At 42.3% G+C, this 23,206-nt stretch overlaps 1 protein-coding gene across 6 annotated transcripts in view; it reads right to left on the bottom strand.

The window, feature by feature from the left end:
- LOC140212226 (adenosine kinase-like) overlaps positions 1-23,206 on the bottom strand; it is a 297,931-nt gene that overhangs the window by 80,774 nt on the left and 193,951 nt on the right. For all 6 annotated transcript variants that reach the window (XM_072282952.1, XM_072282954.1, XM_072282950.1 and 3 more), the window contains exon 6: positions 18,079-18,187. In XM_072282952.1, the coding sequence (XP_072139053.1) occupies positions 18,079-18,187 (109 nt within the window). The remainder of the gene's footprint in view (positions 1-18,078; positions 18,188-23,206) is intronic.

Consider the following 23,206-nt stretch of genomic DNA (forward strand, 5'->3'; position numbering starts at 1 on the left):
TTATTCTAACCCAATGTACTGTGTAATAAAGTGATCTGTATGAATAGACAAGTTTTTCAATATATCTCAGTACATGTAGCAATAATAAACCAATTTCAAACATCTGATGAAATGAATCTCAGCTTGATGAAAGGTGTTGCACAAAACAACCTATTATTGAACTAGCAACACACACAAAAGTCACGAAGCGGGTCTGAGTTAGACAGGCTGGGCCTTTACTAATTAGAGCATAGGAGTCTGAGGTGTACTCTCATAGAAGTACTATATATAAAATCATAGATAGGGTGTTTTATCCAGGATATCCTGGTGTGCTTATTTTCCCAGGATTGGGGAATCATAAAACTAGACGACATAATTTTAAGATAAGAGGTGAAAGGTTTATAGAACCTGATGGGCAACTTTTCTTTTAAACACACCAGGCGTTAGATATATGGAACTAGCTGCCGGTGGAAGTGGTTGAGGCAGGTACATAGGGCAAATTTTTGAAGTCTGTAAACAGGATGACAACAGTTTAGAGGCTGTCTGCCAAATGCTGGGAAATGGGATGAGCTTGAATGTACATTTTGGTTGCTATGGATACGTATGGGCTGAAGGGCCTTTTTCCATGCTGTACAACTCTATGACTCTAAGGTGTGTTGGTCTTTTTAATTCTATATTTCTATTCTACACCTCTCTTTTAATAATTGTACAGCAATAATCTGTAAGCTTTGGCCCAGAAAGATGTTTTTGAATCTCTCTCTCTGGCTATCCATCCCTTAGGATGATGATGATTCCTTTCAGTCAGTAGTGGGGTGATACCCCACTCCTCAGAAAGGAACAGCATGTGTGTGAATGGATTTTAGGTGAGTAGGGGGTTGCACAGGTCCAGACCCACCCTCTCGACATCCCCTCCAGGATCCAGCGGCATGGTGGGGTCCAAGACGGCTGGGAGAAGTTCTGTTTTTGAATACATCTTTGCTCTCAGAACTGGAAGAATTAATCTGTCTATAAGACATTAAAAACCACATCCAAACAGCTTTATTTAAGATTAGAAGGGACAAATAATAGTACAATGCTCTATGTCTTGATGGATAAATTATATCTTAAAATCTCTACCATGGTAAATCATGTGATCATGTCCCTGTCATCCACTGAAGGCTAAATTAGCTGATAAATCTGCTGTGGTTTGCACATTGCTTTTTGAATTTAAAAAAAGATCATCCCTGATGCTGGGGCAATAGCAGAAGCTAAATTATTTCAGTTTAGTTTTCTATTAAAATAATTAAATACTGTAGACATTTAAAATGTGATAATATTCCGAACATACATGGAAGACAGAGTAACCCTTCAAGACATTTTTACACAATATACTATTTTTCAAAAAAAATCTTCCTGGAAGTTCACAACAGTCAAACACAGAAATCATATTCTGTAAAGTGTACATTAGTGAATACATTTCTTCTACCAAAATACTCATCTTAATTACAGAAAGCAAAGATTATTAAATATCTGAGTACGAGTATATAGTTGTGATGACATCAATCTAGAAAAGCAAATACTTTCTGAGGACAGGAATTTTTTGTGGTGTCTTTGATTTTAAGATTGTAAGGTGATTAAAGGTTATCCAATCTCTCTTAGAGATATACAGAGCCTCCGATCCATGCCAAGATGCAAAGCTAAACCCATTTGCTGTCATATGATCCATATCCTTCTAAGCCTTTCCTAACCATGTTCCTGTCCAAGTGTGTTAACGTACCTGCCTCAACCACTTCTGACAGCGCATTCTGATGACCCTCTGGGTGAAAAATGTGCCCCTAAGATTCCTGTCAAATCTCTTCCATCTCAGCTTAAAACTTTGGCCTCTGGTTCTCGATCCCCTAGTTCGGCATTAAAAGACACTGTATATTCACCCTGACTATGCCCCTCATGATTTTAACTAACTCTATAAGGTCACACATGCTTCTCAAGTGCAGCCTAACCCACTATTGTCAGTGCCTTGGCTGGTGAGGGCACATATGCTGCACATCTTCTTCACGACCCCATCTATATGTGTTACCACTTAGATGGAATTATGTGTTCATATCTCAAAGTTCCCCTGTTCAGCAATGTCCTCCTGGATCCAGCTCTATGTCCTGCCCTGCTTTAACTTCCCAAGTGTATCACTCCACACTCAAATCCAACAGGTTGGTGTGAAATTTATCCCTGACATTGACATACTTTACCAAATTTACCTTGTCTGGTAAAGGAGGATTCAGCAATCTGCTAAGACGATGTTATCTGATAGTATTTCAATCACTTTGGTTCTACCAATAGCTTGCCAATAACATACACTGGCATTAAAAAAAAGTGTAAAGAAATTTTATGTGTATCTGCAGCAATCTCATAGTACTGACACAACAATGAGAATGGGAGCCGATTAGTCCATCGAGCTTGCTCTCCCATTTTGAGGCCATGGTGTGCTCTACTTCACTTTCAGCATAGTATAGTACAGTAATAGGCCCTTCAGCTCACTATGTTGTGCCAAACTAATTATTAACCTCAGTAGATGGGAGGTGTTGCAGTTGATGGTTAAGGACACAGTTTCGGGGTACATGGAGGCGCATGATAAAATAGGCCATAGTCAGTATGGTTTCATCAGGAAACCTCGCCTGACAAATCTGTAGACAAAGGAGAGCAACACACACAAAATGCTGGTGAACGCAGCAGGCCAGGCAGCATCTACAGGAAGAAGTACAGTCGATGTTTTGGGTTGAGACCCTTCGTCAGGATTAACGGGAAAAGGAGATAGTAAGAGATTTGAAAGTGGGAAGGGGAAGGGGAGACCCGAAATGATAGAAGACAGGAGGGGGAGGGATGAAGCCAAGAGCTAGAAAGTTGATTGGCAAAAAAGGATACAAGGCTGGAGAAGGGGGAGTATCATGGGACGGAAGGCCTTGGAAGAAAGAAAGGGGGAAGGGAGCACCTGAGGAAGATAGAACCATGAACATTACTGCACAGAAACAGGCCATTTGGCCCTTCTTGGCTGTGCCGAACCATTTTTCTGCATAGTCCCATTGACCTGCACACGGACCATATCCCTCCATACACCTCTCATCCATGTGCCTGTCCAAGTTTTTCTTAAATGTTAAAAGTGAGCCCAAATTTACCACTTCATCTGGCAGCTCATTCCACACTCCCACCACTCCCTGTGTGAAGAAGCCCCCCCACAATGTTCCCTTTAAACTTTTCCCCCTTCACCCTTAACCCATGTCCTCTGGTTTTTTTCTCCCCTTGCCTCAGTGGAAAAAGCCTGCTTGTATTCACTCTATCTATACCCATCATAATTTTATATACCTTTATCAAATCTCCCCTCCTTCTTCTATGCTCCAGGGAATAAAGTCCTAACCTATTCAACCTTTCTCTGTAACTCAGCTTCTCAAGTCCCGGCAACATCCTTGTAAACCTTCTCTGCACTCTTTCAACCTTATTAATATCCTTCCTGTAATTTGGTGACCAAAACTGTACACAATACTAAAAATTTGTCCTCACCAATGCCTTATACAACCTCACCATAACATTCCAACTCTTATACTCAATACTTTGATTTATAAAGGCCAATGTACCAAAAGCTCTCTTTACAACCATATCTACCTGTGACGCCACTTTTAGGAAATTTTGTATCTGTATTCCCAGATCCCTCTGTTCTACTGCACTCCTCAGTGCCCTACCATTTACCTTGTTTGTTCTACCTTGGTTTGTCCTTCCAAAGTGCAATACCTCACACTTGTCTGTATTAAACTACATCTGCCATTTTTCAGCCCATTTTTCCAGCTGGTCCAAATCCCACTGCAAGCTTTGAAAACCTTCCTCACTGTCCACTACACCTCCAATCTTTGTATCATCAGCAAATTTGCTAATCCAAATGACCACATTATCATCCAGATCATTGATATAGATGACAAATAACAATGGACCCAGCACTGATCCCTGTGGCACACCACTAGTCAAAGGCCTCCACTACCACTCTCTGGCTTCCTCCATTGAGCCAATGTCTAATCCAATTTACTACCCCTCCATGTATACCTAGCGACTGAATCTTCCTAACTAACCTCCCATGCGGGACTTCGTTGTTACTATTATTATTATGATTATGAGGACACACAGTCCCCTTTTATTGTCATTTAGTAATGCATGCATTAAGAAATGATAAAAAATGTTTTTCCAGAATGATATCATGAAAACACATGACAAACCGACTTAAAAACTAACAAAAACCACATAATTAAAACATATAGTTACAACAGTGTAAAGCAATACTGTAATTTGATAACAACAGGCCATGGCACAGTAAAAGTCTCAGAGTCACTCGAAAGTCCCATCATCTCACGCAGACGGCAAACCTCCAGCCCTACCAACTTGCTGAAGCAGCATCCCAGAAGAATCCGACCATAGTCCGACTCTGAGTCCGTTCGAAAAACTCTGAGCCTCTGACCACCTATTCGACACTGAACACCAAGCACCATCTCTGCTGAGCGTTTCAACCCCGGCCCAGGCAACAGGCAATATGCAAAGCCGAGGATTTGGGGCCTTCATCTCCGGAGATTCTTGATTGCACAGTAGCAGTGGCAGCGAAGCAGGCATTTCAGAAGTTTCACCAGATGTTCCTCTGCGCTTTCTCACAGCTGTCCCCATCAAATCCGGATTGATGCATGGCCCCCTAGTTACACATATCCATATTCATTTGGAACGGCTGCGCGCACTGCGTCGCGCCGCCATCTTCTCCTCCTTCTTAACCTCAAGAATTGTCAAAGGCCTTACTTAAGTCCATGTAGACAACATCCACTGCCTTCCCTTCATCCACTTTCCTGGTAACCTCCTCGAAAAACTATAATAGATTGGTTAAACATGACCTACCACGCACAAAGCCATGTTGACTCTCCCTAATAAGTCACTGCCTATCCAAATACTTGTAGATCCTATCTCTTAGTACTCCTTCCAATAATTTACCTACTACCGACGTCAAACTTACTGGCCTATAATTTCCCGGATTACCTTTAGAGCCTTTTTTAAACAACGGAATAACATGAGCTATCCTCCAATCCTCCGGCACCTCACCCGTAGATACCAACATTTTAAATATATCTGCCAGAGCCTCTGCAATTTCAACACTAGTCTCCTTCAAGGTCCAAGGGAATACCCTGTCAGGTCCTAGGGATTTATCTACTCTGATTTGCCTCAAGATAGCAAACACCTCCTCTTCCTCAATCTGTATAGGGTCCATGACCTCACTACTTGTTTGCCTTATTTCCATTGACTCCATGCCAGTTTCCTTAGTAAATACAGACACAAAAAACACATTTAAGATCTCCCCCATTTCTTTTGGTTCCATATATAGCCGACCACACTGATCTTCAAGAGGACCAATTTTATCCCTTACTATCCTTTTGCTCTTAATATACCTGTAGAAGCTCTTTGGATTATCCTTCACCTTGACTGCCACAGCAACCTCATGTCTTCTTTTAGCCCTCCTGATTTCTTTCTTAAGTATTTTTTTGCACTTTTTATACTCCTCAAGCACCTTATTTGCTCCCTGTTTCCTATACATCTCTCTCTGCTTCTTTACCAGAGTTCTAATATCCCTTGAGAACCAAGGTTCCTTATTCTTATTCACTTTGCCTTCAATCCTGACAGGAACATACAAACTCTGCACTCTCAAAATTTCTCCTTCGAAGGCCTCCCACTTACCAATCACATCCTTGCCAGAGAACAACCTGTCCCAATCCATGCTTTTTAGATCCTTTCTCATTTCTTCAAATTTGGCCTTTTTCCAGTTTAGAACCTCAACCCGAGGACCAGATCTATCTTTATCCATGATCAAGTTGAAAGATGGAGAACAGGCAAGGAGTTATTGTGAGAGGGAAAGAGAGAAAAATAAATAAATAAATAATAGATTAGGGATGGGGTAAGAAGGAGAATTGGTTGATATTGTGTACTTGGATTTTCAGAAGGCCTTTGACAAGGTGTCACACATGAGGCTGCTTAACAAGCTACGTACCCATGGTATTACAGGAAAGATTCTAGCATGGATAAAGCAGTGGCTGAATGGCAAGTGGCAAAGAGTGGAATAAAGGGAGCCTTTTCTGGTCAGTTGCTAGTGACTGGTGGTGTTCCACAGGGGTCTATGTTAGGACCGATTCTTTTTAAGTTACATGTCAATGATTTGGACGATGGAAATGCTGGCTTTGTTGTAAAGTTTGCAGACAATATGAAGCTAGGTGGAGGAGCAAGTAGTTTTGAGAGAGAAGATAGGCTACAGAAGGACTTAGGTAGATTAGGAGAATGGACATAGAAGTGGCAGATGGAATATATTTTCAGGAAGTCTATGGTCACGCACTTTGGTAGAAAAAATGAAAGGGATGACTATTTACTAGATGGAGAGAAAATACAAAAATCTGAGGTGCAAAAAGACTTTGGAGTCCTTGTGTAGAATTCCCTAAAGGTTAATTTGCAGGTTGAGTCTGTGGTGAGGAAGGCAAATGTGATGTTAGCATTCATTTCAAGAGGACTAGAACATAAAAACAAGGATGTAACACTGACACTTTATAAAGCACTAATGAGGCCTCACTTGGAGTATTATGAACAATTTTGGACCCCTTATTTTAGAAAAGAGGTGCTGAAGCTGGAAAAGGTTGAAAGGAGGTTCATGAGAAAGATTCCAGGATTGAACGGCTTGTCATATGAAGAGTGTTCGATGGCTCTGGGCCTGTATTCACTGGAATTCAGAAGAATGAGGGGTGACCGGATTGAAACCTATTGAATGGTTGAAAGGCCTCAATAGAGTGGATGTGGAGAGGATGTTTCCTATGGTGGGAGTGAGTGTCTGAGACCAGAGGATACAGCTTCAGAATAGAGGGGTATCCTTTTAGAACGGAGATGAGGAGGAATTTCTTTAGCCAGAGAGTGGTGAATCTGTGGAATTCTTTGCCACGGGCAGCTCTGGAGGCCAAGCCCTAATGTATATTTAAAGCAGAGGTTGATAGATTCTTGATTATTCAGGGCATGAAGGGATATGGAGGGGAAAGGCAGGAGATTGGGGCTGAGAGGCAAAATGGATCAGCCATGATGGAACGGCAGAACAGACTTGATGGGACAAATGGCCTAATTCTGCTCCTATATCTTACGGTAATCAAATGCCCATCTAACCTAATTCCTTCTGCCTACACAATATCCATATCTTGTACATTCATGCATTATCACCACATTTCTGGATTCCTTTACTACTTAAAAGCTTGTTAATTCCTGATTTGAATAAACTGAATGATCTAGCTTCCACAACATAGAGTAAAAGGGTACCAAATGTTCACTATCCTGTAACTCAGCGGTCCCCAACCACCGGGCCGCAAAGCATGTGCGGAAATGGTATGATTTGGCGGTATGAAGCGATATGGGTCAGCTGCACCTTTCCCCATTCCCAGTCACACACACTGTTGAGATTGAACGCATGAGAGGTCATTACGCACGCGAGGTCATGACGCACGTGTGGTCATTACGGCCACGCCAGAGGTCATCAGCCAGTATGAGTAAAAAACAAACGTCGCTTGAGAGTTTCTTTGGAAGAGATGGTAGGGGACATAAAAGGCCAAACGATGATGATAACGCAGAGACAGCTGAGGCCGAGACTGCATAAAAAAAGAAAGCTTCCTTCAACAGAAAATACGACGAGTCGTACATAAAATATGGCTTTATTGCGACCAGTGACTCGCACGCTCCAAGCCCCCTGTGTGTGATATGTGGAGACATGCTGTCTAATGAGGCAATGAAGCCCTCAAAACTGCTTCGGCACCTTGAGTCCAAGTACCCTGCGCTTAAAGACAAACCCGTTGAGTTTTTTGAGCGGAAAAAACTTGAGCAACCAGGACAGAAGGAAGTGCTGAGAGCCATCACCTCCACAAATGCTGCTGCTCTGAGAGCGTCGTACTTAGTGGCTAGCCGTATTGCTAAGGCTAAAAAGCCTTTTGCTGTTGGTGAAGAATTGATTCTGCCTGCTGCCAAGGTCATGTGCCATGAACTGTTGGGAGAAACTGCAGCTAACAAGATGGCACAGGTTTCTCTTTCAGCTACCACAGTTTCAAGGAGAATCGATGACATAGCGGAGGATATCGAAGCACAGCTGTTAGAACGGCTTAACGAGTCACCATGGTATGCTATCCAGGTCGATGAGACTACCGATGTCGACAATAAGGCAATGCTAGTGGTTTATGTGCGATATATATTTCAAGACGATGTTCAGGAGGATATGTTGTGTGCACTGCCGCTGCCAACTAACACAACTGGGGCAGAACTATTCAAGTCTTTGAATGACTACATGTCGGGCAAACTGGACTGGTCATTCTGTGTTGGAATATGCACAGACGGGGCTGCAGCTTTGACTGGACGTCTGTCTGGTTTCACGTCCCGAGTCAAAGAGGTTGCTCCTGAATGCCAGTCTACGCACTGCGTCATACACAGGGAAATGCTGCCTAGCTGAAAAATGTCACCAGATCTTAACAGTGTATTGAGTGACGTTGTTGAAGTTATCAATCACATCAAAGCAAAAGTCCTTAACTCACGTCTGTTTGAGCAGCTTTGCGAAGAAATGGATGCAGAGCACAAACGCCTTCTCTTTCACACTGAAATCAGGTGGCTATCAAGGGGGAGAGCCCTGGCCAGGGTTTTTGAGTTAAGAGAGCCGCTACAAAGATTTCTTTCAGGAAAAAAGTCACCACTGGCAGCACACTTCAGTGACGAGGAGTGGATAGCAAAACTCCATTATCTGTGTGACATCTTCAACCTGCTCAATGAACTCAATTTGTCACTTCAGGGGAGAATGACAACTGTCTTCAAGTTGGCTGATAAAGTGTCTGCTTTCAAAGCCAAACTGGAAATGTGGGGACGGCGAGTGGACAGGGGCATATTTGACATGTTCCCAACATTAGCTGGGATTTTGGGAGATACTGAGGCTGCACCGTCTTTCTCATAGCTGGTGCGCGATCATCTAACTTCGCTGTCGACAGAACTCGAGCGTTATTTCCCAACCGCAAATGACCCAAGACATGCAAAGGAATGGGTCCGTGACCCATTTGTTAATGTCCCCGGTGAATCATCCATGTCGGCGCGGGAAGAAGATCAACTCCTCGAGCTTGCAAATGACGGGGGGCTGAAAAGTATGTTTGACATAACATCTCTGCCGGCATTCTGGATCAAAGTCAAGGCCGAATACCCTGAGATAGCCATGAAAGCACTGAAAATGTTACTTCCATTTCCAACATCATACCTTTGTGAAGCAGGATTTTCTGCAATGAATGCAATGAAAACTAAATTGTGGAATAGAATGGACATAAGGAACCCCTTCGAGTATCGCTGTCTCCCATCGCCCCTTGATGGGACCATCTTGTTGCAGGAAAACAAGCCCAGGGCTCCCACTGATTCAGCGATATTGGTGTGTTGCAATGATTTTATATGTTCATATGGGGAAAATATGTGCTGTGTGTTTAATATCCAAACGTTACTTAAAATATTATGATGCTATTGACTTTATAAGTGATTTGGGATTACCATTAATTTATAAGGGAACATTTTTGAGCGTTCGCAGACCCGAAAAATAACCTACCAAATCATACCAAACAACACATAGAACCTAAAATAACACTAACATAGAGTAAAAGCAGGAATTATATGATAAATACACAGCCTATATAAAGTAGAAATAATGTATTTACAGTGTAGTTTCACTGAACAGAATCGCTAAAAACGATTTGTCAAAAAGATCGGCACGTACATGCATGTGCACTTCACGCATGCGCACACAGGTACCTGCGCAAGGCTTCGTGGTCATTGTAGTCTTTTTCGGGATAAACGCAGCGCATTTACTGTTACTCTTGTGCGTTGGCAACCCGATCCCCCCCCCCCCCCCCCCCCGGTCGGCAAGAATATTGTCAATAAAAAAAACGGTCCGCAGCGCAAAAAAGGTTGGGGACACCTGCTGTAACTGAGTGAAGAAAATTCTCCTCACCCTTATTCTTCTGGTGACCCCTGGTTTTGCTCTACAGAGAGGGGCATCATCCTACTCGCATCTAGCCTGTGGAAGGAATAGTGTCAGAATTTTCCATGTTTCAGAGGAAAATACACAAAATTCTGGAGGAACTCAGCAGCTCAGACAGCATCTATGCAAAAGAATAAAGAGTTAATGTTTTGGACCCAGTCCTTTCATCAGGACCCTTCATGAATCCTGAAGAATGGGTCTCAGCTCAAAACATCCACTGCTTACTTCTCTCCATAGAAGCTGCCTGATCTGCTAAGTTCCCGCAACAATTGGTGTATGTTGCTCTGATTTCCTGATTCTGCAGAATCTTTTGTGATTTCTATGTTTCAGTTGGATCTCCTCTTGTTCTTCTGGAGTCTAGAACATACATGCCAACTCTACTCACTCTTCCCTCACACGTGTTTGGAACCAGTCTATTCACTCTTTACTGCACTCTCTCTATGGTATAATAAAATGTAAACAATACTCCAGGATATTCTCAGTTTGATCCTGCAAGTTAATGATTTGACACGAGTCAACTAGCCAAAGGTCTGTTCTTTTGGAAGGATAAAGGGGCATTTTTAAAAAATGCTTTCTGGCCTCAGTTCTGAAAAAAATGTTAAAAATCAGCACAATTTTTATTTCACGTACTTCAAGCACAGAGAGGCTCCAATTTCCAAGTGTTTCACCTTAACTCCATTGCTGCAATGCTAGTCAATCAGGGTTGAGGAGTATTCCAGGTCATTGCTTCTAGTTATACAGATTTCCTATGCAATATCACTCGATGACAGGAAAACACAAGTTTTAGGACATAGTGACTTCACCATAGCATAGCTACTCAGAATGTTCCATTGGTTTTTATTGATCTTCAATGATATCCTGTATCAGTCCCCAAATTAATGACCTACACGTACAGCCAATACTATGTATTGTATGAAGTCTTATGAATCAAACATGTTATCTAGGAAACGCAGGCAAATGATGGGTGATGCTGACAGTGGTGGGACAGTTAATAGCCAAAGCTGAGAGAGACAATTACTGAAGAAAAACACTTGACATAGACTTATTCCACCCCTAGATCTCTTGGAGTGAATTGATGTATCAAGTAGAAAAACTTGCTTGTAAATTTGGGGCATAAAGGGTTAATTCAGAGTGTCGGAACAGAAAAATACATCTGTCAGCCAGTATCAAATTACAAGGCTTACTCCTAGACGGTTAGAGAAAAAATAGAGCCTGCAGCATTGCACAGATTATGTGAGTGCATGGTGGTGGGGGAGGAAGACATTCTGAAAGAAGATGAATAACAACCTAATTTCGCATAAAATTTAACTGTAAAGTTCACCATTTTAATGAATATATTGTACTTATAATATCAATAATGCAAACAGGACCTGAGAACGTGCAATTCTCTCCCCTTTTTATTATCAGCTTTTTCATTAAATGTCTCTGACGTGTTCCCTGGCAACAGCCTGCACTGCACTTTTGGCTCCAGTTCAACATTTTTTCTTACAAAGCAGCATCGCTACTGCTCGAGGTGTCGCTAGGATAGGCTAAGTAAGTGGTCTAATAATGCAGTTTTCACAATCACATGATACAGGACCAGGCATCAAGAGCGTGGCGGCCAAGATGCATAAATCATTGGCGTAAAGGAGTTTATTCTTCAAGCAGATCTAAGGACAGGAAAGTGGTGTCTATGTTCATTCACTGATCCAACAAAACACTTACAAACAATTCCGTAGGCAGCAATATTTATTCCAGCACAACTACATACTTCAAAATAAATATCTTCCCATGAATTATTATCAGCCAGAAGATAAATAATGCTTGAAACTTTAGCAGTGTTGGTGACATTGCAGATTGAAGAGAAAAATTAGCCACATTAATACTTCAATAGAACACAACAGCTTTTATCTTCCTATGAATGAACCTCACTCTTTTAAGTTGTGTTAAAATAGACTGCAAATCATCTGCTTCCCTGCATGCTTCTGTAGGTATAAAATGACGGGCATTAACAATTGCCAATGAATGTACACAATCTGATTTTTTGATTTATATCTGATCATTTCGAGTGCCAATCCTTTTTTCCTTCCACTCTTGACAGCACGATCGATTAAGGCTGGCTAGAACACAGCAGTAAGTACTAACGGGCTACAGGCTGCAGAAAACATTAACACTGTGGTGCCCCAGCTGAAAGAAAGTAACATTATTTTCAATGGACTCATGAACTGTATAATCAATTGTCACACTTAACACCAGCTGCTCTATTCCCAATGAACAAGTAGCTCTGCCACAGTGAAGGAACATGAGCACATAATCAAATAGACCAGCTTCAAACAAGTAACCATTCACACTGTGTATTTGCCAGATGTGTCAGCGACTGTATCTTTAGATCATGTTAAGATACATACATCCATGACACTTGGAGGTTATATATAATTCTCCATGACTGCACTTAACATTATTGTGCCATAGCAGCTTCACATACAACAGTACCGTGCAAAATCAGACTTGAAGCAGATGTTACCAAGGTAGAAAATTATTAGATAATTTGCAGAAAATAGCTGTAAGCGCCATTGCTTGCACAGTACTTTCATTTCAAAGAGAGAAGCAAATTGACAAATAGCTATTTGAGAATGGTCTATTTCTTTCAATGGTATGTAACTTTGATCCCTTTGGGCAGCAATGACAAGGTAATTCATTTCAGTATTTAACAAATGCCTGCTTTCTAACAAGCTACCATCTAGTTGCTTTGACAGTTTTGGGCAACTGAAACTGTCAGTTATTTTCCACCTTTCCATGTCCCTATGCAAGCAGGCAGTATCAATGGGCGCTTTTTCACATGCAGACCAGACACTGATTTAAACACATGAATCTACAGCAAATAGATAGAGGAGGTACTGATAGTTTTGAAGTTCAAATGTATAAAAGACAACAGGCATATGAACTACTATTATTGCAAAAAGGGTTATTTAATATCTCTGCATCACCCAGATAATCACGACAGATTTCATCCAGTAATATTGTTGACCCACCTCTTAATAACTTGTTAACTGAAATATTGCTTCTGATTGATCAGAAATCATAGTTTGCAGAGGAAAATAAAGATGAGGATTCCTTTCTTTACACTTTTTTGGTATGATCAACCAGCTATCTCCTCACTATCAGTTTACTTTTGGCTAGACTGGAAAGTGTAGTAAATTGGTACAGGGTACATAAGAATGACTTAAGAATGAGTCCTGATGAAGGGTCTCGGCCCAAAACGTCGACTGTACCTCTTCCTATAGATGCTGCCTGGCCTGCTGCGTTCCACCAGCATTTTGTGTGTGTTGTTATAAGAATGACCAGTGCTTTTCTCCTCCTATATGTAGAAAAATGTCTGCTTTCTCCTAGCATCTCACCAAAAATATGCGAATGTCATGACCAATACACCTGTAAGAAAGCATAGGCAGGTGCAAGGTAATAGGCACCATAGGATGCATGAGTTGAAATGTGTTTATTTTAATATTACACATAAAAGTGATGAACTTAAGAGCATGGATCAGTACATGGAACTGTGATATGGCCATTACTGAAACATGACTGAGAGAGGGAAGGGACTGGATGCTTAATGTTCTAGGGTTCTGATGTTTCAGACAATATAGAGAAAGATGTAAATAGGAATGCAGGAAGGGAAGAGTTGCACTGCTAATCAAGGACTACAGAGTAACTTTGTGGCCATTCCCTGCAACAACAAATATACTGCTTTGGATTCTGTTGAGAGGAATGACCTAGCAGAGGAAAGCCACAACAATCATGTCTCTGGCACTGAATCTGGCTCTATAGCTCAGAAGGGAAGGGGGAGAAGAGATGAGCTGTAGTGATAGGAGATTCGTGGGTGAAGGGAATAGAAAGGAGGTTCTGTGGACGAGAACAAGATTCCCAGATGGTTTGGTGCCTCTGGAGTGCCAGGGTCAAGGGCATCTCTGATCAAGTTCACAGCATTCTTAAGTGGGAGGGTGAGCAGCCAAAGGTTGTGGACCACATCGGTACCAACGACATGTGTAGGTGTGGTGGCAAGGTGCTACAAAGTGAGTTCAGGGAATCAGGTGCTAAATTAGAGGGCAGGACCTCCAAGGTTGTGATTTCTGAAACCCATGCCACTTACTAGTGAGGCAAGAGACATGATGATCATTTAGTTTGACACATGGCTATGGAGTTGGTGTAGGAGGGAGAGGATCAGATTACTGGATAATCCGGCTCCTTCCAGGGAAGGAGAGACCTGTATAGAAGGGATGGTTTGCACCTAAACAGGAGGGGGAGGACTAATATCCTTATGAGAAGGTGCTGCATCGGGGGGAGGTTATATTAGAGTTGCAGTGGGGTGTTCAGTGTTCTGGGGTAATATTACCTTAGATATGATAGAGTGGGAGAGATTAAAGGAGGAGGGGTGGCGTTATCAGTCAGGGAAAATGTCACGGCATTGCTCAGTCAGAACAGACTGGAGAGCTTGTCTAGGGAGGCTTTATGGGTAGAACTGAGGAATAAGAAAGGTATGACCACATTAATGGGATTATATTATAAATCACCTAACAGTCCGTGGGATTTAGAGGAGCAGATATGTAAAGAGATCACTAACTATTGCAAGAAACATAAGGTTATGATACTGGGTGATTTTAATTTTCCACATATTGACTGGGAATTCCCATACTGTAAAAGGGCTGGATGGGAAAAAGTTTGTCAAATGTGTTCAGGGAAGTTTCCTTAATCAGTATATAGAAGTCTCAACTATAGAATGTGCGATACCAGATCTCCTATTAGGGAATAAAACAGGGCAGGTGATAGATGTTTGTGTAGGGAAACACTTTGCATCTAGTGATCAGAATGCCATTAGTTTCAAGGTAATTATGGAACAGGATAGGTCTGGTCCTCAGATTGAGATTCTAAATTGGAGAAAGGCAAATTTTGATGGTAGCAGAAACTATCTGGCAAAGGTATATTTGGCAAATGGAAAGCCTTCAAAAGTGAAATTCTGCGAGTACAGTGTTTTTTGTTTCTGTCAGAATAAAAGACAAGGATAACAGGTTTAGGGAACCTTGGTTTTTGAGAGATATTGAGGCCCTGGTTAAGAAAAGGAAGGTGATCCATAGCAGGTACAGCAGGCAGGAAAAAATGAGGTACTTGAGGAGTATAAGAAATGCAAGAAAACACTTAAGAAGGAAATCAGGAGGACTAAAAGACATATGGCTGCTTTAGCAGACAAGGTGAAGGAGAAAGCTAAGGGCCTCTATAGACATATTAAGAACAAAAGGATAGCAAGGGACAAAAATGGTCCCCTGGAAGATCAAAATGGTAATCTATGCATGGATTTGAAAGAGATGGCGAAGATTTTAAATGCATTTTTTTCATCAGTATTTACTTGGGAGGCAGACATGGAGTCCATAGATGCGAGGTGAAGCAACAGCAAGGTGAAGAACACGGTACAGATTATAGAAGAGGAGGTGTTTGCTGTCCTGAGGAAAATTAGGGTGGATAAATCCCAGGGCCTGACAACGTGTACCCACAAACTCTGTGGGTGGCTAGGGAAAAAATTGCAGGGGCCCAAGCAGAGATATTTAAAACATCATTCACCATGAGTAAGGTGTCGAAGAATGGAAGGTAGCTAATGTTATTCCAAGAAAGGTTCTAGGGAATTATAGGCCAGGGAGCTTGACATCAGTTTTGGGAAAGTTACTGGAAGGTATTCTAAGGGACTGTGTATATAAGTATTTGGATAGACAGGGACTGATTAGGGATCGTCAACATGGCTTTGTGCATGGTAAGTCAAGTCATGAGGAAGTTGATGAAGGCAAGGCAGTAGATGTTATCTACATGGACTTTAACAAGGCACTTGACAAGATTCCACATCGGAGGTCGCTCAAGAAGGTTCAGTCGCTTGACACTCAAGATGAGGTAGTAAATTGGATTGCACATTGGCTTTGCGGAAGAAGCCAGAGAGTGGCTGTGGATGGTTGTTTCTCTGATTGGAGGTCCGGGACTAAAGCTGTGCTGCAGGAATCAGTACTGGGTCCATTGTTGTTTGTCATCTATATCAATGATCTGGATAATAATGTGGTAAACTGGATCAGCAAACTTGCGGATAACGCCAAGATTGGGGATATAGTGGACAGCGAGGAAGACTATCAAAGCTTTCAGCGGGATTTGGACCAGCTGGTGAAATGGACTGAAAAATGGCAGATAGAATTTAATACAGACAAGAATGAGGTGTTGCACTTTGGAAGGATCAACCAGAATTGGTCTTATATGGTGGGCAGCAGGGCACTAAAGTGTGCAGTAGAACAGAGGGATCTGGGAATATCAATCCATAATTCCTTGAAATTGGTGTCACAGGTAGATCAGGTTGTAATGAAAGCTTTTAGCACATTGGCCTTCATAAATCCATGTATGGAGTACAGGAGTTGGGATGTTATGTTGAAATTGTATAAGATGTTGGTAAGGCCTAATTTGAAGAATTGTGTCCCACTTCAGTCACCTACCTGCAGGAAAGATGTAATTAAAATTTAAAGGGCACAGAGAAAATTTACAAGGATTTTGCAGAGACTGGAGGAACTCAGTTATAGAGAAAGGTTGAGAAGGTTAGGACATTATTCCCTATAATAGAAGATTGCGGGGAGATTTGACAGAGGTATACAAAATTGTGAGGTGTATAGACAGGGTAAATGCAACCAGACCTTTTCCCCTAAAGTTGGGTGTGAGACTAGAACTAGAGGTCATTGATTAAGGGTGAAAAGTAAAATGTTTAAGGTGAACACGACAAGGATTGTCTTCACTCAGAGGTTGGTTAAAGTGTGGAACAAGTTGCAGAAGTGTTGGACATGGGTTTGATTTTAACAATTAAGAGAAATTTAGATTAGGTACATGTATGGGAAAAATATTGAGGGCTATGGTCTAGGTGCAGTTGGTGAAACCAGGCAGATTAATGGTTCAGCATGGTCTAGATGGGTTGAAGGGCTTGTTCTTGTGCTGTAGTGTTCTATGACTACGACTCTAATTGGGGATCATTGAAACCTATCGGATATTGGAAAGCATAGATAGAGTGGATGTGGAGAGGATGTTTCCAATAGCAGGGGAGTCCAGGGACCAGGGAATATAGCCTCAGAATAAAGAGACATCCCTTTAGAACAGAGATGAGGAGGAATTTCTTTAGCACTTGGTAAATCTGTGTAATTCTGTGAAGGCCAAGTCATTCGGTATATTTAAAGCAGAAGTTAGGTTCTTGGTTAGTAAAGGTATCAAAGGTCATGGGGAGAAGGCTGGAGAATGGGGTTGTGGGATAAGTCAGTCATGATAGAATGGTGACATTTCAATGGACCGAATGGCATAATCCTGCTCCTATGTGTTAAGGACTGATGTGAGCATGAGATATGGAATCAGACAGCTGGAGCAGACAGCACTGGTTTGCACACTTTCAATTGTGAACTGGAATAGTTCCTGCAGAGTGCAGATTTATGGACAAAAATAAATAAAATTTCAAGTAATACACTTCTGGTCAAAATGGTCTCCTGGATTGAATTGTTCTGTTGAGGTGCTCAGAGAATTGACTTTAGCTTTTCAGTGTTTTTGTTTCTGTAGGATGATCATGCTGCTGATGTATAGGAGAGCTGTCGTGAAATGAAGCTTGTGACATTCTGTAATCTTGTGTAGAACGTTCAATGGACCACTTGGTATTCCCTTCATTATTTTAGACGTTCTGATCAAACTGCTGAGGTAGCAATGTTTGTTATTGAACTATTGTAATCAGTGACTGAAACACAATACCCATATTAAAAGGATAACAGCAGTTAACATTAAAACTAAGACAAATGAGATAAAAATACGTCAGGTAAAGTTTGCCATCTTCATTAAAGAATGTACCCTGGAAATTTAACCTTCTGATGATACCTCAGGGATGGAAATCATACATATGACAATGTAACACGCTGGAAACTGAAATTATGGGATACGACAATGTATAATACACACAGGAAACAGAAATCACGACATACAACAATGTAATAAATGCTGGAAACTGAAATCATACATACGGCAATGTAATACACTCTGGCCTTTTCCACCAGCTGCCAGTTTTCCTTCAGGTCCAAGTGCTTCTCCCTTCTGTAACAATTTGCTGCTGCTAGATTAGCGACAAGAGACCTACAATAACCGAATGAAGTGATTTAGCACACCACAAGTGCAAATAAACTTGAAATGCAGCATCAGAATCAGGTTTACTATCAACATGTGTTGTGAAATGTGTTAACTTAGCAACAACAGTTCAATGCAATACGTTATATAGAAGAAAAAAAATTACAATAATAAGTAAATCAATTACAGTATATTTACATGGAATAGATTAAAAATCGTGCAAAAAACAGAAATAATATATATTTTAAAAATGAGGTAGTGTTTAAGGGTTCAATGTCCATTTAGGATGGCGCAGAGGAAAAAGCTGTTCCTGAATCGCTGACTGTGTGCCTTCACGTTTCTGTACCTCCTACCTAAAGGTAACAGTGAGAAAAGGGCATGCCCTGGGTGCTGGTGGTCCTTAATAATGGACGCTGCTTTTCTGAGACACACTCCTTAAAGATGTCCTGGGTACTTTGTAGGCTAGTACCCAAGATGGAGCCGACTAAACTTACAACCCTCTGCAGCTTCTTTCAATCCTGTGCAGTAGCGCCCGCCCCCCCCAACCAGACAGTGATGCAGCCTGTCAGAATACTCTCCACGGTACATCTACAGAAGTTTATGAGTGTATTTGTTGACATACCAAATCTCTTCAATCTCCTAATGAAGTAATCATCTACGTAAGAATGAATCACAATATCCAAAGGATTGCCAGATACAGGTTTCCCCCGCCATCCGAAGGTAGAGCATTCCTATGAAATGGTTCGTAAACCGAAATGTCGTAAAGCGAAGAAGCAATTACCATTTATTCATATGGGAAAATTTTGTGAGCGTTCACAGACCCAAAAATAACCTACCAAATCATGCCAAATAACACATAGAAACCATAGAAACTACAGCACAGAAACAGGCCTTTTGGCCCTGCTTGGTTGCGCTGAACCATTTTCTGCCTAGTCCCACTGACCTGCACACGGACCATATCCCTCCATACACTTCCCATCCATGTATCTGTCCAATTTATTCTTAAATGTTAAAAAAGAACCTGCATTTACCACCTCATCTGGCAGCTCATTCCATACTCCCACCACTCTCCGTGTGAAGAAGCCTCCCCCAGTGTTCCCTTTAAACTTTCCCCCCCTCACCCTTAACCCATGTCCTCTGGTTTTTTTCTCCCCTTGCGTCAGTGGAAAAAGCCTGCTTGCATTCACTCTATCTATACCCATCATAATTTTATATACCTCTATCAAATCTCCCCTCATTCTTCTACGCTCCAGGGAATAAAGTCCTAACCTATTCAACCTTTCTCTGTAACTGAGTTTCTCAAGTCCTGGCAACAACCTTGTAAACCTTCTCTGCACTCTTTCAACCTTATTTATATCCTTCCTGTAATTTGGTGACCAAAACCGAACACAATACTCCAGATTCGGCCTCACCAATGCCTTATACAACCTCATCATAACATTCCAGCTCTTATACTCAATACTTTGATTAATAAAGGCCAATGTACCAAAAGCTCTCTTTACGACCCTATCTACCTGTGACGCTACTTTTAGGGAATTTTGTATCTGTATTCCCAGATCCCTCTGTTCTACTGCACTCCTCAGTGCCTTACCATTAACCCTGTATGTTCTACCTTGGTTTGTCCTTCCAACGTGCAATACCTCACACTTGTCTGTATTAAACTCCATCCGCCATTTTTCAGCCCATTTTTTCAGCTGGTCCAAGTCCCTCTGCAGGCTCTGAAAATCTTCCTCACTGTCTACTACACCTCCAATCTTTGTATCATCAGCAAATTTGCTGATCCAATTTACCACATTATCATCCAGATCATTGATATAGATGACAAATAACAATGGACCCAGCACTGATCCCTGTGGCACACCACTAGTCACAGGCCTCCACTCAGAGAAGCAATTCTCTAACACCACTCTTTGGCTTCTACCATCGAGCCAATGTCTAATCCAATTTACCACCTCTCCATGACCTACCACGCACAAAGCCATGTTGACTCTCCCTAATAAGTCCCTGTCTATCCAAATACTTGTAGATTCTGTCTCTTAGTACTCCCTCCAGTAACTCACCTACTACTGATGTTAAACTCACCGGCCGATAATTTCCCAGATTACTTTTCGATGCTTTTTTAAACAACGGAACAACATGAGCCACTCTCCAATCCTCCGGCACCTCACCCGTAGACAGTGACATTTTAAATATTTCAGCCAGGGCCCCCGCAATTTCAACACTAGTCTCCTTCAAGGTCCGAGGGAACACTCTGTCAGGTCCCGGGGATTTATCCATTTTAATTTCCCTCAAGACAGCAAGCACCTCCTCCTCAAACAACAGGAATTCTGCAGATGCTGGAAATTCAAGCAACACACATAAAAGTTGCTGGTGAACACAGCAGGCCAGGCAGCATCTCTAGGAAGAGGTGCAGTCGACGTTTCAGGCCGAGATCCTTCGTCAGGACTAACTGAAGGAAGAGTGAGTAAGGGATTTGAAAGTTGGAGGGGGAGGGGGAGATCCAAAATGATAGGAGAAGACAGGAGGGGGAGGGATGGAGCCAAGAGCTGGACAGGTGATAGGCAAAAGGGAATCAAGAGGATCATGGGACAGGAGGTCCGGGAAGAAAGACAAGGGGGGGGGGGGGACCCAGAAGATGGGCAAGGGGTATATTCAGAGGGACAGAGGGAGAAAAAAGAGAGTGAGAGAAAGAATGTGTGTATAAAAATAAGTAACAGATGGGGTACGAGGGGGAGGTGGGGCATTAGTGGAAGTTAGAGAAGTCGATGTTCATGCCATCAGGTTGGAGGCTACTCCTTTTCAATCTGTACAGTTTCCATGATCTCACTACTTGATTCTCTCAATTCCATAGACTTCATGCCAGTTTCCTTAGTAAATACAGACGCAAAAAACCTATTTAAGATCTCCCCCATTTCCTTTGGTTCCGCACATAGCCGACCACTCTGATCTTGAAGAGGACCAATTTTATCCCTTACAATCCTTTTGCTCTTAATATACCTGTAAAAGCTCTTTGGATTATCCTTCACTTTGACTGCCAAGGCAACCTCATGTCTTCTTTTAGCCCTCCTGATTACTTTCTGAAGTATTTTCTTGCACTTCTTATACTCCTCAAGCACCTTATTTACTCCCTGTTTCCTATACATTTCATACAACTCCCTCTTCTTCTTTATCAGAATTACAATATCCCTTGAGAACCAAGGTTCCTTATTCCTATTCAATTTGCCTTTAATCCTGACAGGAACATACAAACTCTGCACTCTCAAAATTTCCCCTTTGAAGGCTTCCCATCTACCAATCACATCTTTGCCAGAGATCAACCTGTCCCAATCCACTCTTTTTAGATCCTTTCTCATTTCTTCAAATTTGGCCTTGTTCCAGTTCAGAACCTCAACCCTACAACCAGATCTATCCTTGTCCATGATCAAATTGAAACTAATGGTGTTATGATCACTGGAACCAAAGTGCTCCCCTACACAGACTTCCGTCACTTGTCCTAACTCGTTTCCTAACAGGAGATCCAATATTGCATCCCCTCTAGTTGGTTCCTCTATATACTGATTTAGAAAACTTTCCTGAACATATTTTACAAACTCTAAACCATCTAGACCCCTAACAGTATGGGAGTCCCAATCAATGTATGGAAAATTAAAATCCCCTACCACCACAACTTTATGTTTCCTGCAGTTGCCTGCTATCTCTCGGCAGATTTGCTCTTCCAAGTCTCGTTGACTATTGGGTGGTCTGTAATACAATCCCACTAATGTGGCCATACCTTTCCTGTTTCTCAGCTCCACCCATAAGGACTCAGTAGACAAGCCCTCTAATCTGTCCTGCCTGAGCACTGCTGTAATATTTTCCCTAACAAGCAATGCTACTCCCCCGCCTTCATTCCTCTGCCTCGATCACATCTGAAACATCGGAACCCTGGAATATTAAGCTGCCAGTCCTGCCCCTCCTGTAGCCAAGTTTCACTAATTGCTATAACGTCATAATTCCATGTGTCAATCCACGCCCTCAACTCATCCGCCTTCCCCGCAGTACTCCTAGTATTGAAATATATACACCTCAGAAGATTTTTACCACCACTCACAACCTTTCTAACAGCGGATTTGCTTGAACTTTCAACATCATTTATTTTCACCCCAGCGACACTGTCAGCTCTGGCAGTCTGGTTCCCATCCCCCTGCAAATCTAGTTTAAGGCCTCCCCAATAGCATTAACAAACCTCTCTGAAAGGATATTGGTCCCCCTATAGTTCAAGTGTAACCCGTTTCTCTTGTACAGGTCCCACCTGCCCCAGAAGAGGTCCCAATGATCCTGAAATCTGAATCCCTGCCCCCTACACCAGTTCCTCAGCCACTTGTTCATCCTCCAGAGCATCCTATTCCTACCCTTACTGGCACCTAGCACAGGTAGCAATCCTGAGATTACCACCCTTGAGGTCCTGCTTTTCAACTTCCTACCACTCTCCAGGACCTCCTCACTCTTCCTTGCTATGTCATTGGCACCGATGTGTACCGCAACATCTGGCTGGTCACCCTCCCACTTCAGAATGTCATGCAAGCGATCAGACATCCTTGACCCTGGCACCCGGGAGGCAACAAACCATCCTGGATTCTCTGTCACGACCACAGAACCTCCTATCTGCACCTCTAACTATCGAATCCCCTATCACTACTGCTCTCCTCTTTTTCCACCCTCCTTTCTGCACTGCAGAGCCAGACTCAGTGCCAGAGATCCGACTACTGCAGCTTGTCCCAGGTAAGTCATCCCCCCCAACAGTATCCAATGCGGTATACTTGTTGTTGAGGGGAATGGCCACAGGGGAACCCTGCTCTGCCTGCCCTTTCCTCTTCCCTTGCCTGACAGTAACCCAATTTCCTGTCCTCTGCTCCTTTGGCGTAACTACCTCCCTGTAGCTACTACCTATAATCTCCTCATTCTCCCGAATGATCCGCAGGTCAGCCAGCTCCTGCTCCAGTTCCCTAACGTGGTTTGTTAGGAGCTGCAGCTGGATGCACTTCTTGC

Source organism: Mobula birostris, chromosome 18 (assembly GCF_030028105.1).
Source record: "Mobula birostris isolate sMobBir1 chromosome 18, sMobBir1.hap1, whole genome shotgun sequence".
Lineage (NCBI taxonomy): Eukaryota > Metazoa > Chordata > Chondrichthyes > Myliobatiformes > Myliobatidae > Mobula > Mobula birostris.